Source organism: Prenolepis imparis, unplaced genomic scaffold, assembly GCF_030444845.1.
Source record: "Prenolepis imparis isolate NDT839.2.m4 unplaced genomic scaffold, iyPreImpa1.0 SCAF_4, whole genome shotgun sequence".
Taxonomy (NCBI): domain Eukaryota; kingdom Metazoa; phylum Arthropoda; class Insecta; order Hymenoptera; family Formicidae; genus Prenolepis; species Prenolepis imparis.
The window spans coordinates 184,222-200,609 of NW_028141162.1; the positions used below are offsets into that span (position 1 = coordinate 184,222).

A 16,388-nucleotide genomic window follows, 5' to 3' on the forward strand; every position below is an offset into this window, starting at 1 on the left:
TATAAGCTTTATTAGTTTATTTATATAAAGATTATTTATATTTATTTATATTTCGGGGGAAACTTTTCAAATAAATCGTCAATTTTTGTTTGCCCTCCACAGTTGTATTTGGTGACCTAGATTACAATGAAAATATTTAGATATTTAACACCGAGAGATAATTCTCAAGAGATTACTTATAGGTGTCTATATGTCTATGCAAGATACATATATAATATTTTGTTACAAGTATAGATGACACAATAGCACAATTTCGTAATATTCGACACAGTCGCTATAATAAACAACATTTAATATTCGCTTTATTTTGCATATTTCTGTTTCTTTTTTGTATCCTTTTATTTTATACGCGTAGAATACCGTATTAACGACATTGATATATATATTATATATATATATATATGTGTGTGTATTCATTTTTTTATCATGTAGTATTATATAGAATATATATAATAATATAATAATACGTATTGTGTGTGTATATATAATATATCGAATATCAATGCAAAATATGCTCGCGTTCGGTGTATAATATTTCGATCTTCGTCCTTCGATTATTTAATGCCGGTGGAATCGGATCTCGTCAAATTGATTGTTGAGCGAATCGAAACAGTAACGGAAATAGTATACACTGACAAGAAATTAAAGCTGCGTCATTATGGTTGCGCCAAAAATTAATTTTAAACTTGATATTTCATACATTTAATTATTATGAAAATCGTTCATCAAATTATTTATCAACTCTCGCAACACATTTTTCGATGGAACCCATAGAATTAAAAATATTTCAATTAGAACGAGCGCTAATAAACAATGGTAGCCAAATTAATTATAAATTAGATCGAATCGGAAAAATATTGTCCTTGTTTCTTCCTTCATATATTTCTTCGTATATCAAACTGTATGAAGAAATTTATGATATTCTGTCATATTTAAATGAAAATCTTTATAATTCGCTAAAAAGAAATATAAATTTCTTCTTTAAAATCATTTTTTTTTTTTAGAAAATTACGTGACTTTTGAATAATATAATAATAGCTACGTATGTTCCAAACTAGGATAGATTTCATTGGTAAAATCTCAATCGATCAAAATTGAAAAATTTGGCGACCACCTATTAAAATACTGATTTAACAATATCGAATCACATTGGCCTTGAACCAATTAAAAATTATACTCAATTGACATAAATCTTCATAAGATTTTATGTGAAATGTAAAAAGCTGATTAAAACTCGATTTAAAAATGTACTGTTATTTCCGTGAGAAATAATCTATGTTTAAAAGAAAAAAAGTGACAATTTGTTCACAACTTCCGGCTTTGTGTGCGTTTTTTGTTCGTCCTCGAGGAAAATCTCTCCTTTCGCGCAACTTGAATGGGAGGGACGGTGACGACGATTATCTTGCAAAGTGCTTCCAACGATTAATATTCCACGTTTCTAACGGTATTCTCTCTCTTACATCGAATTTCTCTACAGATCAATCTAATACGCGTGGTTGGCGACGAAAAGTGCTGCATCTCCTGCGGCGCCAGTGACACCACCCGCATATTTGCCAAGCGCCGAATCGCTGTTAGCCTATTATAGAGAACAGAGAAGACATAATTTTATTTTACTTTACTGATTGTGTCTTTCAAAAAAGCATGCAAAATAAAATTTCAAGATAAACGGAGACGACATATTCGAAGGCAAATACTGCAAACAAGTTTTGCCATTTTTTACAGTTAAAAAATCAACTATTACAGAAAATAGATAAAGGATAAAGATGGCAAGAAAAGCTAACATTCGAGATATTGCAGCGAGATCCATCTATACTTACCGTTATTATAGACAGTGTAAAAAAAATAAAATTTTTTTAATAGGCGTGAGATTTCATGTAGAGAGAGGTGGTAGCGGCTTTGCTAGAAATGCTGCCAGCGACGTATTTGCCTTGGCAAGCTTCGGTGTTTGCCTAAACAAGCACACATTACATAGCATGCAAAACAAAAAGACTCAAGTATGACTAGATGATTAAAAATTAGACAGTTATAGAAAACTACGAGATTTTTCTTTTTTTTTTTTGCTTGCGTTGAGTATATAGAAGAAATTGAATAAAAGTGCAAAGTGCGTATAATTCAACAACATAAAAACAGAATTATTTTAAAAATTAGATAGAGAAAGACTATAAGGATTGTGAAAGACAAACAGTTAGTAACAGTTATGTATATGTACAGATGCAGAGAATAAGTGAATAAAAGATGTAAATGTATGTATAACATATAAATAGGTGGTGCAAACTCAAATTTACACATGCAATCTAATTATAAATACTGTTTTAACTCTCAATTACTATAGTAGCGATAAATTACATACATATTTAAATATAGAGTATCGAAAAGAACGTGTTTTTTTAGTTAATTTTAACATGTACGAAAAAATAAATTTTGTTGTTTTCTAATCTCTATTAATATCAGTTATAATATTGTATATATTATCCCTTGTTTATCAGAATCAAACTTCACAATAAAAAATAATTATGTTGTTTAGAAATTATAATAATAACTGAGAGCCGTAATAACAATTAACAGAGCTTCAATATTAAATAACATCTCGATGAACGCGAAACTTTCTGACGTTTCATCATGTGCTTATCACCATATTTACCTTGGCCCTCTTAAGCAACTCTTGCTGGCCGGCGGCGACCTGATCAGCTTTGCCTTGCCATGCGCGAAGTACGGAAGCTTGAAGAGCGCGTCCGTAGCTAAAGGTCAACGCCCAAGGTTTCTTTGCTGGATGCTTATTGATGGCGTCCAGATTGACCGACGCCTCCTCCTCGGACTGACCACCGCTGAGGAAGGTGATGCCGGGTACTGCTGGTGGTACGGTACGCATCAACGCTGTCACCGTAGCGGCAGCGATCTGCTGGGGAGTCGCCCTCGTCGGACAGCTCTGGCCCGGCGTCACCATGTTGGGCTTGAGCAGCGTTCCCTCGAGATATACATGGTGATCTGAGAGTGCCTGAAAATTCAAGTTCAGTCAGTTTTTTGAATATCATTGAAAGATCATGATTTTTCAATTTTCAATAAATTCATTGTGTATGTACAAGTCACAAGATTCGCAAAACAATGTCTTATCTTGGTCTTTCAATTTAAAATCGCATGCCTCATTAATATATAGATAATGGTAATGACTAATGAATCTAATAGGAACAAAGCAATAAACTGCGCTTGCAATTTTCTTTTCTAAATAATGTAGAGTGTAGAGGTAAGCGGCACCTTGTAAACAGCCGCGAGGACTTCTTCCGAGACCTGCTGACAACGAGCGAGATCATGGTCACCATCGGGTAGGATCTCAGGTTCCACGATGGGCACGATCCTGGCGCTCTGACAGATGGAAGCATAACGGGCCAGCACATTTGCATTCTCCAAGATGGCAAGTTTGCTCGGCGTGTCCTTCGTGATCTTCAACACGCATCGCCATTTGGCAAAGTGGCAGCCATCCTTCTTGTACTGGATGCAACGCGCCTGGAGGTCATCGAGACCCTGGGTTGTGCATTCGTTTTCCGTGCCGAAGAGCGGCACGATACCTTTGTCGACCTTGATGCCGGGGATGATATTGCGCTGCTTCAATAGCTCGACAAACGGCGTGCCGTCGTCGGCCTTTTGGTAGAGAGTCTCGTGGAAGAGGATCACTCCGGAGATGTGCTGTCCGATGACATCCTGAGAAAAAGCAAGGCCAAACATATTTATTACGATTGTGATGTTTCGCTCGAGCGAAATTGTAATGTAATTTTAAATGTAATGTAATTTTTTTGCAAAAATACTGGAAAGAGAATATATCGTACAAGTGATTCATTTCAATGAAAAGTAAAAAAATTTTTTCAGATGAATTTAATAATTCAGATGAGTTTATATTTAATAATTTTTATATTTTAAATATTCTCTTTTTCACTCAAAGCAACATTTTTTAATGCATTTTTTTTATTCTTTATCGATCAGACGTACTTTCGTTGTAGTGAAAAGAAGTTGCCTATAAGCCCTACGGTTGTCCTCGGTGTTCTCAACGTTGATATCCTGAAGACGTTTGCCAATTGTCGTGGTCGACTCATCGGCGGCCAGGATACCCCTGCCAGGTTCCACGATCTGTCGGGCGATCGCGCTTAGTTCCTCCTTCAGCTCGGGTTCGAGCTTACTGTACTTTTCTGCGACCATTTTCTATAACGCACAAATTAGTAGAGTGCGCTATCGCTAAATCGCATACAATGACGATGATTCAGTTTTTCTTAGCACTAATCTTAATTATATCGATTAAATTGCGTCTTTGGTGAATCGGGAAGTGATTAAAAATGATGCAAAGCTAGCTCAAAAGTCTGAACCATTAATGGACAATTATCGTCCGCTCCATCGATTTAAGAAAATATCATGCTCACTTATTATAGTCTTACCCGTAACGTGCTCTTTTATCGGATTATAGCGAGAATGTGCGTCCGTCGTCGATTAATGAAACGTAAACAGGAGACAAGGCTTTTAAAGATTATAGAGATAAAGCCGAAAGACCGTACCGTAGAATAAAAATATATTGATCTCAAAGCCGAATGTCGAGTCATACGGAGACAACATCATATCTCTTATCTCTCTCGAGGACTTAACGGGATGATCGAAGAAGCGTCATCGAGCGTGAATGCGTAACGTCTAGCGTCTCTCGTCTCCTTGTTGAACGCGTTATTCGATTAGACGCGGAAGAACTGCTGAGAACTGAGAATGACGACAATAAATGTGGCATATATTTACGCCGACAATGTTATCGTAAAGAACGATCGTCGCGATTACGTTACGATTATCGTTTTTTTTTTCCAGATGGTCGGCGTTGCGCTTTGCACTTACTCCACCGTCACTTCTTGCGAAACGAGAACGCTGCGAAAGCTGCAACAGCGTGCGATTCACAATCGAGCATTTTTAATGAATCAATGTCGAATCAAACACCGATGAATAAAGAGATATGATGAAGAAAGAGAAAAAGAAATCGGGAGTAAACTATGAGAGAGAGAGAGAGAGAGAGAGAGAGTCGAGAGAAGATAAACGCGCCGTCGACGGGGACGACGCGACGCGCCGATTACGGGGGTGGCGTTTAAGCCCCCGGCGCGGCTTAATATCCCTTTGTTCGACTACATCTCGTCGCGTTGCGTTCTCGAGAGCGAACGAATTCGCGAGCGCGTCTCGTACAGCTGCGACTCGCCGACTGTGCGGACTGTCTGTCGTTTTCACCGACGCATTCCACCCACCCCTATTTCCTCGCCAACGCTGATGACAGAAGGAAGGAGCAAGGGGTGGCGGATGGGTGGTGTACCTGGCCTGCAGTAGTGCACTGCAGCCGTGCCGTACACTGCACAAGACAGGGAGAATCGAAGAAAGGCGAACACGGAGGGCGAGGAGGGTGGATGCTTCGTGTCCTGCACCATCGTTGTACCGACGCGACGAGGGAAAGGAGGGTGAGAGAGGAGAGAGGACGAGCTAGCCGCAATGCAGCACGCGCAGACGTCCTCGGTGCGCGCGCGCGCGCTCTTCCCAGCTCTCCCCAGCTTCCTGCGAGCTGCGAGTACTCCTGCACTCACCCCTGAATTTACCCTCCGACCCTATGACCTGAATGACCCTATGACCCTATGACAATGAAACGCGGACCGGCACCGGCCAATCTCTTTCCTTTCACGAAACGCGCGTACTTATCATACACCTCGATATCGGTACCGGTATAGTTAGTTGGTTCTGTCTACAAGTTAGCCAATCTTTGCTTCGTTTGATCTAAAAAAAAGTTCAAGAGTAAATTGGAGTAATTTTCTCAATTTTGGTGAGAATGTGATTAAACTATTGATAAAATCGAATATAAACGCCAAAAATAATTCAATATTATATATGTACAGTGATTGAAAATATTGAAGAGTTTAATGCAAAACTTTTTCTTAAGAAAAAGAAGAAGAAAAATTATGTATAAATTCAATTAGTATTTAAATTAAGTTCAAATTCTTTAAAATCAATCTTGTCAAAATTTGAAAAAAAAGTGAAACCATTGTTAAATTAAAATTATTCAATTTTTAGGTCGCGGACTATTGATACCTGAAGAAGAAGAAGAGTATCATTGAAACACAGTAAGAACGCACAGTAAGAAATACAGTAAGAACAAATAACAATAAATAATTATAAAGAGTAATAACGTATAGCATGCTATTTTATTTATTTCACATATAAACTCAACTTCATTTGCCGGTGTGTTGAAGTAATTTCGCGATGCTTTGTTGAATCTCAGGATATTATTTATATACGGAAATGTTACTATGGTTGCTCTTGTTGTTTTGAAAAACTCTCTAGAGAGTGTAACGTTATCCACGGCGGGGTTAAAGATGAGAATTTATGATCACGAAGAAATATGAGGCTAAAGGGAGTGTAAAGTACACACAATCCAGTTGTCACTGTGACAAGTATTGCTATGGTGAGCTAAAATTGCGAAAGTTTAAATTTGTTTATTTTTGTACATTTAATTATATTTTTATACGCAATTACTAAACAAAAATCATTTTGCACCGTAAATATGATGCAATTCATGTGTTTCAAAATTTAATCAAAATTAAATTCTCTTTTTCCTGTTGACAGAATTAATCGCAAGTTTAAAGAGGCATGATAGGTACAATCAAACATTTTTTTAAATTTATTTTGCAAAGTGCACTTTTGATCAAATAAATATATATCGGAAGGCATTGAGGAATTTATATGAGGAAATAATTGATTTAATTAGAAAACAATTAAATTCGAAAAAATATAATCTACTATCGGTTGAAAATATAGCGCAGGTAATCGAATACGAACTAAATCCTGGATCACGGTCTCCAACAAAAAGTCTCTATAAGAACTGCTATTTTTATCTTTATTGTGCGAGACAGTTATAAACTGCCCAAAATAACTACGGATTTGGACCGCAGCGCTAAATGGTTTTCGTGCACAATGTGTAATGTGTAAAATATAATATTTCATTACAAATTATTATGTGATTATATTTCATAATTTATTTAAAATGTATAATTTTTTTAAGTTTATTTTCGATTTAAAATGTAAATTTTTTTGTAATTTATAGTTTTATTAAGTAACATCTAAAAAGTATAGAATTTAAAAAATAAAATAATAAGACGCGAAAATCGGCACGAGGAAAGTTATAATCAATAAAAAGTTATTTGCGCGTAATAATGTCATGTGTAATTACTGTTTGAAGAGATATTTTGATATAATTTGGTGTCCAAAAAAATTAAGTGCTGCATGCATTGCACGATCTTACGTAAATCGCTTTTGTGGCGCAATGCGATGCGAAGATGTTTGCTAAGTAACGCTCATGTCGAATCGGACAAGGATATCTGATTGTATTTACTTTTAATTATGTATACGCATCATTTTTACCGCGTCTTATGTTGATAATGACGATTGTGCGACGAGTATGAGAAGCTATATACCTTTGGAGAAGCGATTTTTGCCGCATTATTTTTTTCTGGGATTTTCGTGAACCGAGCCTCTGTTTGATCGGTCAATATATATGTATAATACGTACAAGGCTGGAAACCTCGCTGCGGTTGATCAACGTGGAGGTTTGCGCGAAATACGCTTGCGCCGTATATTTCCTAGCTGCGATTAGGAAAGGTTCAACATCGGGAAACTCCGATTCCGCACGCATTCGCTATATTCGGAGCACGCTGGGTCTTTACCGAGTTCGCGATGCTGACTTTGTATAAATAGCTCGACTAGATAGGTAAGATTTTCCATTAAATCCATTCGCAACATTTATTAAACTCGCTTTAGGACTGAAGATGCACATAGTTTTAAGAATTGGCAATTATTGACAATTAATTTACTTAAAGTTGTACAGGGAAAAATTATTTTTAAGGTAACGCGAATGAATTTTGCACAAAGTATCGAGTAATATAGCTTTCTCTATAAACTCAGTATCGTAACAAATTTTTAAAACGATAAAACAGCAAAAAAAGTCTTTTTTTAACACGACGCACACTTAATGAATTGCATCATCGGAGAAAACAAGTGCATATTATAGCGCGACGTAGAAGTTGATAACTTGCCAAACTTGCAATTGCAATTTGCATAGTGGCACGATATATTTAGGCCAACAATATTTTTATGATAATATTATCACTCTATATCAGATTTGTCGAAGGAAAGTGAAAGTGAAAGTGAGAATTGTCAAATAAAATTGCTAAAACTTGAAGTAGTTTATATTATTGATGGAAAATAACAACGATTCTCATACACGCGTAGCCTATCTTTCCTGAAAACTGGAAAATCTGCATCATAAAGAAAGTATGCATCAATTTTTTATTATTCTGTAATGCATGAGCACTCTTTTGTCTGTAGTATTTCAAATATAATTTTATCTTCTCCCTTTTTCTCTGGTTAAGAAAAATATTTTCAAGTGTCAATATTCTGTAATTTCTGTAATTATCGAATTTAATACATTATAACACATTAAAAAACAAATACATATTTTTTTCTCTCCTAATATTAAAAAAAATATTTTTTGAGATACGAGAAATATAATGAGTGTAATTGAGATAATTTTAATTATACATATTTATAAATTAAAAAAATATACATATAATAATGTAAACACGCTAGTGCAACAGTCTGTTTCCAGCTGTAAGTGCATTCGCGCATTCGCGCATGCATGCATACATGCCAATTGTTACATGATGCACATACGCGCTAATAATTCGACTTGCACGTGACTGTTTGGTCATTCGTCAAAATAACTGTCAGCATGTTTATGCATACAGATATTGGATTGCACAAATGTGTGTTTGTCCATAGATAACTTTTATCTATTTTATATACAATGACAAATTATCTTCTTAAGAGTTTTATAAGGGTCTTTAGATTTTTTATTGTGTTATGATTCTATTGTCGCTGCTCAAATTTTTTAGTCACAAAAAATGTCTGCATTTAATTTTTCGTATCTAAAAAATGCAATCTTTCAGTATACTCAGAACTACACACACACACACACACACACACACTCTCTCTCTCTCTCTCTCTCTCTCTCTCTCAAATCTTATCGATCGTATAACGGAATGTATGCCCTTCCAGAAGCGCGTGTTAGTATGTTACTGTGTACGAAGGTGAATGTGCTCAACTGCGTGACGAGACATTTTTTCCGACTCTCAGATAAACGTAACTCAGATGACGTAACTCCATAACGAGGTTGTAATAGTTTGCTTAATAAAATTCTTTAAAGCAAATAAATAGCTTTTCAACACTTTATGTGGTAGAATAGCGGAATATTTCATTCAGAATTGCATTTAATTTCTATATGTATCTACATGCGCTTTAATTTTGATAAATGGTGTGAGTCTTAAAATTATACTTTGGTTAAAAATATTAAGTCTTTCTTTTCAAATATATTTGTCAATTTTTTTTATATAAAAAATTGTACTCTCAATTTTGTGCGACTATCAAATCAATATGCGATATAATCATGTTATCTATTTTTTTATAGTATATACTATAATTTGTGTCTGTGTGTATCTATATATATTTTTTATCAAACATAAATACGATATATTTATTAGCATGTAATCATCATCATCATTAAGAATAGAAATTATATAAAATTATAGGAAAAATGATCTGAAAGAGTAATCTCTTTATGTCCATTTCATCATAAATTTAAATGTTAAAAAATCAATAAAAAAAAAATTTTCTATCTTACATCGAGATTCAGAGACATTTTTTAAACAAAAATACAATTATATCTTTACAATTATATCGGTAGTCGTGAAAAATATTTTATCGTTGTATATATTTATATTGGTTCAATCTATTTTATATATTCGAATTTCAATAAAGCATCGAAATTCATAGCGATCGATTGAAAGCTTCAAAGATTGAAACTGATATGCAATTTCGATGAATTTAAATTTTGCTACAAATACACATGTTTGACAAGAGATTCGCGCAAATCTCTCATGCACGTTCGTGACATGACGGGTCACGCGTGCGACATGCGTGTGTGTATAGAAATTCTGGAGCCGGAATGATATATATAAGAGCGACGTATTAAGATTTCGAGGCAAGATTCAGAGACAAATGATACATGTACCATGTACGTCGATTGATACTCGACGTCAATTATAATATTTAATAAGCGGATGAGAGCCACGACATTGGTGGCGATCAAATGTCAATCAAGGTCAAAGATCATTATAGATCAAATAGAGCGTGTAAAATATATATATATATCAAGTATTTTCTCTCGAAACAGTCAATATACAGAAGAAAGGTATGAAACCTTCCCAAGTGCTAGCACACGAAGACTCACCTGTCTGTGGAAATGTGGACCGATTCGTGTGTAAAAATCGTGCGCGTGCGTCAATCTGCGTTTAATCCAGCTGATGCTTGGAGTGCGACTGAGAGGAAGTACGCGAGCTGTCGGTTTCAAAGTCTTTCTGATTGAGAGTGTATTCGTCACACGCATGCGCTCTCGCTCTCTCGTTTATGCGGGTACTCAACTCATATGGGATGGTCGGGCGATCAGCTGGTCGGTGCTTTCATCTGACCTTAAACCTGGGGTCAAAAGAGTAATGTGTAATTTAATCTCTTGTGCAATTTCTCTGGAACACATTTTTGTAAAGTGAACAATAAATAATGATAATAAAAATTCGAGAAATGCAAACATGAGCGTGAAACAAATTTGATATACATATAACTTACAATCAATATTCGGTTTCGTTCTCATTATCAAACATTATTTCAAGACAATCGCTGGTTATAGCTTGACTATCTCATCACACAAGACTAAAACATACATATATATATGAACTCAATTAATTAAAACATACAATATCCGAGTAAATTTTCTTCTTGTATGGCGTATATCGTTTTGCAACATATTTCCGCTTGTTACGTTACTGCCGTATACCGTATACCACGTGGTGAATGAGCCATCTAGGAAAGAGGGCATTGGAGTATTACTCGGGATGACGACATCATATCGACCAGCACATAGACAGACAGAAGTCCGAGCACAAGAGTTTCGCGCTGAGAACCGCTACTTTAAAGGTCAGTCAAGGGCACCTTGTTCGACATTCACCGAAATTGACAAGCACATTTTCTATAAACACTATTAGAGGTCGATGCATTCGTAGATGCGCGCGTTATCATCGTCGGGACGTGCCTCCCTTATTTTCAACATTCTAAACATTGCAGTCTTCTCGAGAGTGATAAGTCTGTTGATAAAATAAACTCGCGATATCTTCTTCGCTTTGGACCTTATTTATCAATGAACTCTAAGTGATATGATTTCTTCAGAATTCGGAATTTGGACTTTAATCGCGCGGATCAGTCTCTAATTTTTTCACATCATATTTATTCAATGTGTTGTCGAAATTTTCTTTCGAAACGTCCTCAAATATACATATGAAGTACTGATACAAGTACTGATAATGCGTGAATGCAATGAAATAAACATGTTTATGCTCTTCAGTTTTTCTACATACAGAGTTAAATAGATTATATTTTGAATATAACATATGATATTTTCGTAGGCATCAAGCCGTTTTAGCATCACGCGAAATAATTTATAATTATTTACAATCAAACTTTATGTGCATACGTTTTCATGGCACTTGTACAATTTTAGAATTACCGAAGAAAAGTTGAATAAAAGATATACATATATGTATATTTTATATTTTTATAAGTATTTTTATAATTAATTTTTGAATTATTAATAAAGGATATTTTCTCAATAAGAAAAAATAGAAATGTAAAAACTTAATTATTTATCTCAATCACGAAAAATATGAAAATTATATCCAGGAAGTAGTTTTATCCTTTTTCATTTTTTATGTACAATAAAAACATGTGCTTGTAATATAATTGTGTAAAATTTTATAAGTGCTTCGTGTATAATAAATAAAATATCAATTTTTGTAATGTTCTTACGATCAGACGATATCATTGATGTTTCAAGTACACGTGTCGTTCTCCTCGAATTGTAACTCGCCTAAAGACGCTTCGGAGCATAACTTAGCTCTTTCAAGAAAGATTGCTTGAGCCTTATTTACATTCTCCGGATTGTTTCTCCAAATTTTCATCGCTGCATTCTACAACAAAACGTAAGTTTCAGAAAGGCTAAATCAAGTTTTCAATGTTTTTAAAAGCTTTAACACAAATTTATTATAAGTTCCAAATTATTCGTGTTTTCTTTATTGCATAAATTTTTTTAACATATTCGGAAAAAAATTTTTAAACATATTTAGAAATTTTTAGGTTATAAATTTAGAACAATCTTCAATTTTGCAAAGAATTTATGGTATGAAAGATGTTATTAAATAAGTTTAATATTATATTTAAAGTCACGTGAATTTTTTGAGGCACCTGCAGAGCACGTCCGTAACAGAAACTGAGTCTCCACAGTTTCTTATCATCGTGCATGTTAATTGCATTAAGATTTAGTACGGCTTCTTTATCATTTTGACCACCGCTCAAAAAAAAGATTGCCGGAACTGCTGCGGGAACTGTTCTTCGTAATGCTCTTAGCGTATATTCAGCGACTATCTGTAATGTAATTTTTTAAATAATATTAACAATTATTTTTGTCATATATCAACAATTTACACGGTATTTATTTAATATAAAAATTGTATTCTAAAAAATTTAATTATAAAGTTTTTACATTTTAAAAATAATAATTATTAATAATGAATCATTAATTTATATTTATGATAAAGTATCTTATTAATAGATTTAAAATTACACTGTAATTTTTTAAAAGGCAAATATATTAAAAAAGAATATTCTTAGAAGAAAAAAGATATCACAAGTATGTACATATATATGTGCTTTATTCTATTAAAATGTACTAAATGACACCTGCGGTGTGCAACTTGCGGGATTTTGAATTCCCGATAACACCATTGCTGGCTTCAAAACCATTCCCTCGAGGTACACGTGATGCTCGTTTAGAGTACGGAATAGAATGGACAGCATCTTTTCGTGAACTTGCAATGCCCGATCTATACCGTATTCGCTATTGCTCAATATTTCTGGTTCCACTATGGGGACCATTCGTGCGCTCTGGCAGATGCTGGCAAACCTGAATAAGACGAGATACTCGAAAATACATCAGCGAAAATATATGTTACGCATTGCACAACGGGGAATTCTGTGTTGCGCAACGACTATTTTTCCTAACTGTTTTATACAATTTCCATACCCAGCGAGAAATGATTGGTCGAATCGACGTCAATTCGACATCAATTCGACCAAATTGACGTTGATTTGACGTCGAATCGACATCGATTCGACCACCATTTCTCACTGGGTACGCAAACTGTTGTTTTTACAATTTCAAATTAAATGCGAATTTTTTTCCAGGTACACCAAATATTATCGTATCTGTATCACAAAAGCATATATGTATATGTAGATGTATATAGGTTTCATGTATGATGTATTTGATGAAGTTTATTGTGCAACAAACACATGAATTTTTTACGAGCTCGTGCCAGTCGCGATATATATGTATATATGTAAGTACGTGCGAATATCGAAATGATTAGGCACCTCGCGAGAACGTTTGCATTGGTGTTCAAAGCCAGTTGACTGGGACATCGTTCCGAAATTGAAAAAACGCATCTCCACTTGGCGAAATGGCAGCCTTCCTTTTTGTACCGAATACAATTTTCTTTTAAATCGTCCAGACCTTGTGTAGTTTTTTCGTCCTCGGTGCCAAGGAGCGGCACCAGGCCTCGGTCGACTTTGACACCGGCTACAATGTTCTTTTGACGCAGCAACTCGACAAATTCCACATCTTTCGACGTTTTCTGATAGATCGTTTCGTGATGCAGAATCACGCCGCTTATGTATCGCGAGAGTTGAGACTGAAATACCGGAAGCATATGAGAAATTAATATTATATGTATAATAAAAATATGATATATATATAAATCAAGAGTATTGTACGTTATTATTGTACTAAATAAATCGTATATTGATTTAGTTCAAGATGGTTACGAATAAGAAATACATATGTTTACATATTCTTGAATAAACTTATTTTTAAATTTTGTTAATAACAAAAATTATAACGAGTTTACATATATATATATATATATATATATATATATATATATATATATCGATATTTAAGAAGAAAGAGACTGTTATTTTTATATATTTGATTACTGTATTTCGAAAATGTTTGCAGAGAATATATATTTTTCAAATGCGTTAATTGTTTTACGCTACTCTTGAATATTATACTGATTGTAAGGTAAGAATAAGTTATTTACTATTGATGCTATATTTATAATCTATAATCTATTGCGTTATGTTTTTGCCGCGTAATCTAAAACTTTGACCGCAATTGTGTATGTATAGCAACCTTATCAGCCGACAACAACATTTCCCGATAAGCACATCTCGTGATTTCTGTGTTTTCTATACCGAGCTCTTGGAATCTCTTATCCAGACTCGCCGGTGACTCGTCACAGGCTAACAGCCCTTTTCTAGATGTGGCAATTACCTCGATAATTTTTTGTAGCTCTAGACAGAGAGCAGGATCGAGTTCGGTGCATTTTGTAGATGATGAAATCTAAACATGTTGCAAAGATCAATATACTGATATGTAAAAGAAAATTTTTTAATAAAATATGTATATATAGAGATTGCAATAATTAATTAATAAAGCAGCTCTTTACATATTTTAATTTGGTATATTTAGCATATTTTAGTATTATTTTGGATTTTAACAATCGTTGGAATAAATATATATATATATGTTGGAAAGTATATTAAACTAGATATACTTTTTATCATAAATAATTCTCATACTTTCTCTCTCTCTCTCTCTCTCTCTCTCTTTCTCTCTCTCTCTCATTTCTTTCTCTCTGACGCAGATATATATGATTGACGTCAAATATTTAAATATATCGAGAAATAATATTTGATGAGATTTCAATGACTGTTAATGAAATTTCTGATAATTTCTGATAACCCAATGACATGTTTGTCATTATGTTACTGCTCATTATTACCAATATCTGAGAGATATCGTACAAAGAGTAGAATTTCGATAATAAATATGTTGACTAAAAAGTCATTTTGCGAAATCAAATCATTAAATTACGATAGCACGCACACACGGTTACATTTTGTGGGCGTGAATTTCGTACTTTATTACGCGATCAAATTTAATACAAACAAATTATGTTTTTTTCCAAAGAGAAAGATGAGACTTTGCCCTTATTTGTGATTAATTATTTTTATCCAATATATCTCCTGTTTCTAAAAATTATATTACTTTGTTTTTATATAACAACTATATATATATATATATACAAAGTTATAATATATAAAAATATAAAAAACAAATAAATTTTTGCAATTTCGAAAACTATATAAATAAACTATAGAACTATATAAAATAATTATAGAAATAAAAGTCTCTCTGTTCCATATTTTATATGTATATTATTCTGTTGCATAATAAATAAGATAATATATATATAATCTAATTATTTTTTTAAACATTATAAAAAAATATAATATCTTATTCTTTGCTGAGTATTTATAATAATATATAACAATGTCATCTCTTTTCTAATGTTATCAAATATAATGTATAATAATTAACAATAAAAATAAATAATATATAATGTAAATAATATAGAAGCGTTAAGGTTACTTTGTCTTTGCAGCAACATTTTGCTTCCAATTGCATTATTTTCAGATGTCGGAGAGCACAATGACACATACATCAATATATTATATGTCATTTATACTTATTAACACACACACGTGATTGTATAAATATAATTATAAAAAAGATTTTTACTAACAATAAGCATATATAAGCATAGGAAGCCGAAATGTGCATCTATCGCGGATCGCGGCTTTGACACTGTTTGACACAATCGAAATGACTTGAAAAAGCAAGCGCGCGCAGCACCGCAGATTGTGATTACTAATCTACTATTACTATTAATCGGTAATACAGGGTGCGATTCTTATTATTAATTGATAATACAGATATGTCAAATTATCGACATCAGATAATTTATTGTATTAATTTCGTTTGCTCGCACGTCCGTAGTCCGTGTGTATTGTACATAGAACTTATAAATATGGAAGGGGAATAGGAGCGCAAAATGACTTTGCCTCGAAATGCGCATGAGCAGTCGACGTGAGATTGTGTTTCTTTTTAGATACATTCTTAAAAGGAGACAAAGATATAGGTTAATCGTCGATTAAATTAATCAGAGTTTGGTTGAAGTGGCCCTTATACTTCTGTTTCGGAGGGATTATATATATGTCCGAGTGTGCTGTTAGTTTATTAACGACAAACATTAGAATTTCATTTCTGA

General features: G+C 33.7%; 2 protein-coding genes across 7 annotated transcripts; both read right to left on the bottom strand.

The window, feature by feature from the left end:
- Nucleotides 1–82: 82 nt before the first annotated feature.
- On the bottom strand, nt 83–10,808 carry Ald1 (fructose-bisphosphate aldolase). Of its 4 annotated transcripts, XM_083036587.1 has the most exons (7): nt 10,732–10,808; nt 10,340–10,584; nt 3,982–4,191; nt 3,253–3,696; nt 2,642–2,995; nt 1,818–1,949; nt 83–1,576 (listed from the first exon to the last, which is right to left on the bottom strand). In XM_083036587.1, the coding sequence occupies exons 2-6, from the start codon at nt 10,493–10,495 to the stop codon at nt 1,854–1,856; spliced, it is 1,260 nt and encodes a 419-aa protein (XP_082892713.1). In that variant the 5' UTR covers nt 10,496–10,584; nt 10,732–10,808; the 3' UTR covers nt 83–1,576; nt 1,818–1,853. The 4 variants fall into 4 exon arrangements, with proteins under 4 accessions (XP_082892713.1, XP_082892714.1, XP_082892715.1 ...); XM_083036588.1 differs by lacking the exon at nt 1,818–1,949 and having other exon boundaries at nt 10,732–10,807; XM_083036589.1 differs by lacking the exons at nt 10,340–10,584; nt 10,732–10,808 and adding an exon at nt 4,539–5,249.
- Nucleotides 10,809–11,987: 1,179 nt separating this feature from the next.
- Nucleotides 11,988–15,932, bottom strand: LOC145935350 (fructose-bisphosphate aldolase). Of its 3 annotated transcripts, none has more exons than XM_083036594.1 (6): nt 15,864–15,932; nt 14,408–14,617; nt 13,588–13,904; nt 12,895–13,117; nt 12,400–12,579; nt 11,988–12,125 (listed from the first exon to the last, which is right to left on the bottom strand). In XM_083036594.1, the coding sequence occupies exons 1-6, from the start codon at nt 15,870–15,872 to the stop codon at nt 11,988–11,990; spliced, it is 1,077 nt and encodes a 358-aa protein (XP_082892720.1). In that variant the 5' UTR covers nt 15,873–15,932. The 3 variants fall into 3 exon arrangements, with proteins under 3 accessions (XP_082892720.1, XP_082892718.1, XP_082892717.1); XM_083036592.1 differs by having other exon boundaries at nt 12,913–13,117; nt 15,710–15,930; XM_083036591.1 differs by having other exon boundaries at nt 15,710–15,930.
- Nucleotides 15,933–16,388: the final 456 nt, after the last annotated feature.

Excerpts from the sequence above, each read along its gene's own strand:
- LOC145935350 (XM_083036591.1), bottom strand. The coding sequence starts at position 15,778 with ATGTGTCATTGTGCTCTCCGACATCTGAAAATAATGCAATTGGAAGCA. Across the intron at positions 12,580-12,894 it reads CCGCAAGTTGCACACCGCAG|ATAGTCGCTGAATATACGCT; the intron begins GTGTCATTTAGT and ends ATTACATTACAG. Across the intron at positions 12,126-12,399 it reads GTTACGGACGTGCTCTGCAG|AATGCAGCGATGAAAATTTG; the intron begins GTGCCTCAAAAA and ends GTTTTGTTGTAG.
- Ald1 (XM_083036587.1), bottom strand. The coding sequence starts at position 10,495 with ATGCGTGTGACGAATACACTCTCAATCAGAAAGACTTTGAAACCGACA. Across the intron at positions 3,697-3,981 it reads TTCTTTTCACTACAACGAAA|GATGTCATCGGACAGCACAT; the intron begins GTACGTCTGATC and ends GCTTTTTCTCAG. Across the intron at positions 1,950-2,641 it reads AGTTGCTTAAGAGGGCCAAG|GCAAACACCGAAGCTTGCCA; the intron begins GTAAATATGGTG and ends GTGCTTGTTTAG.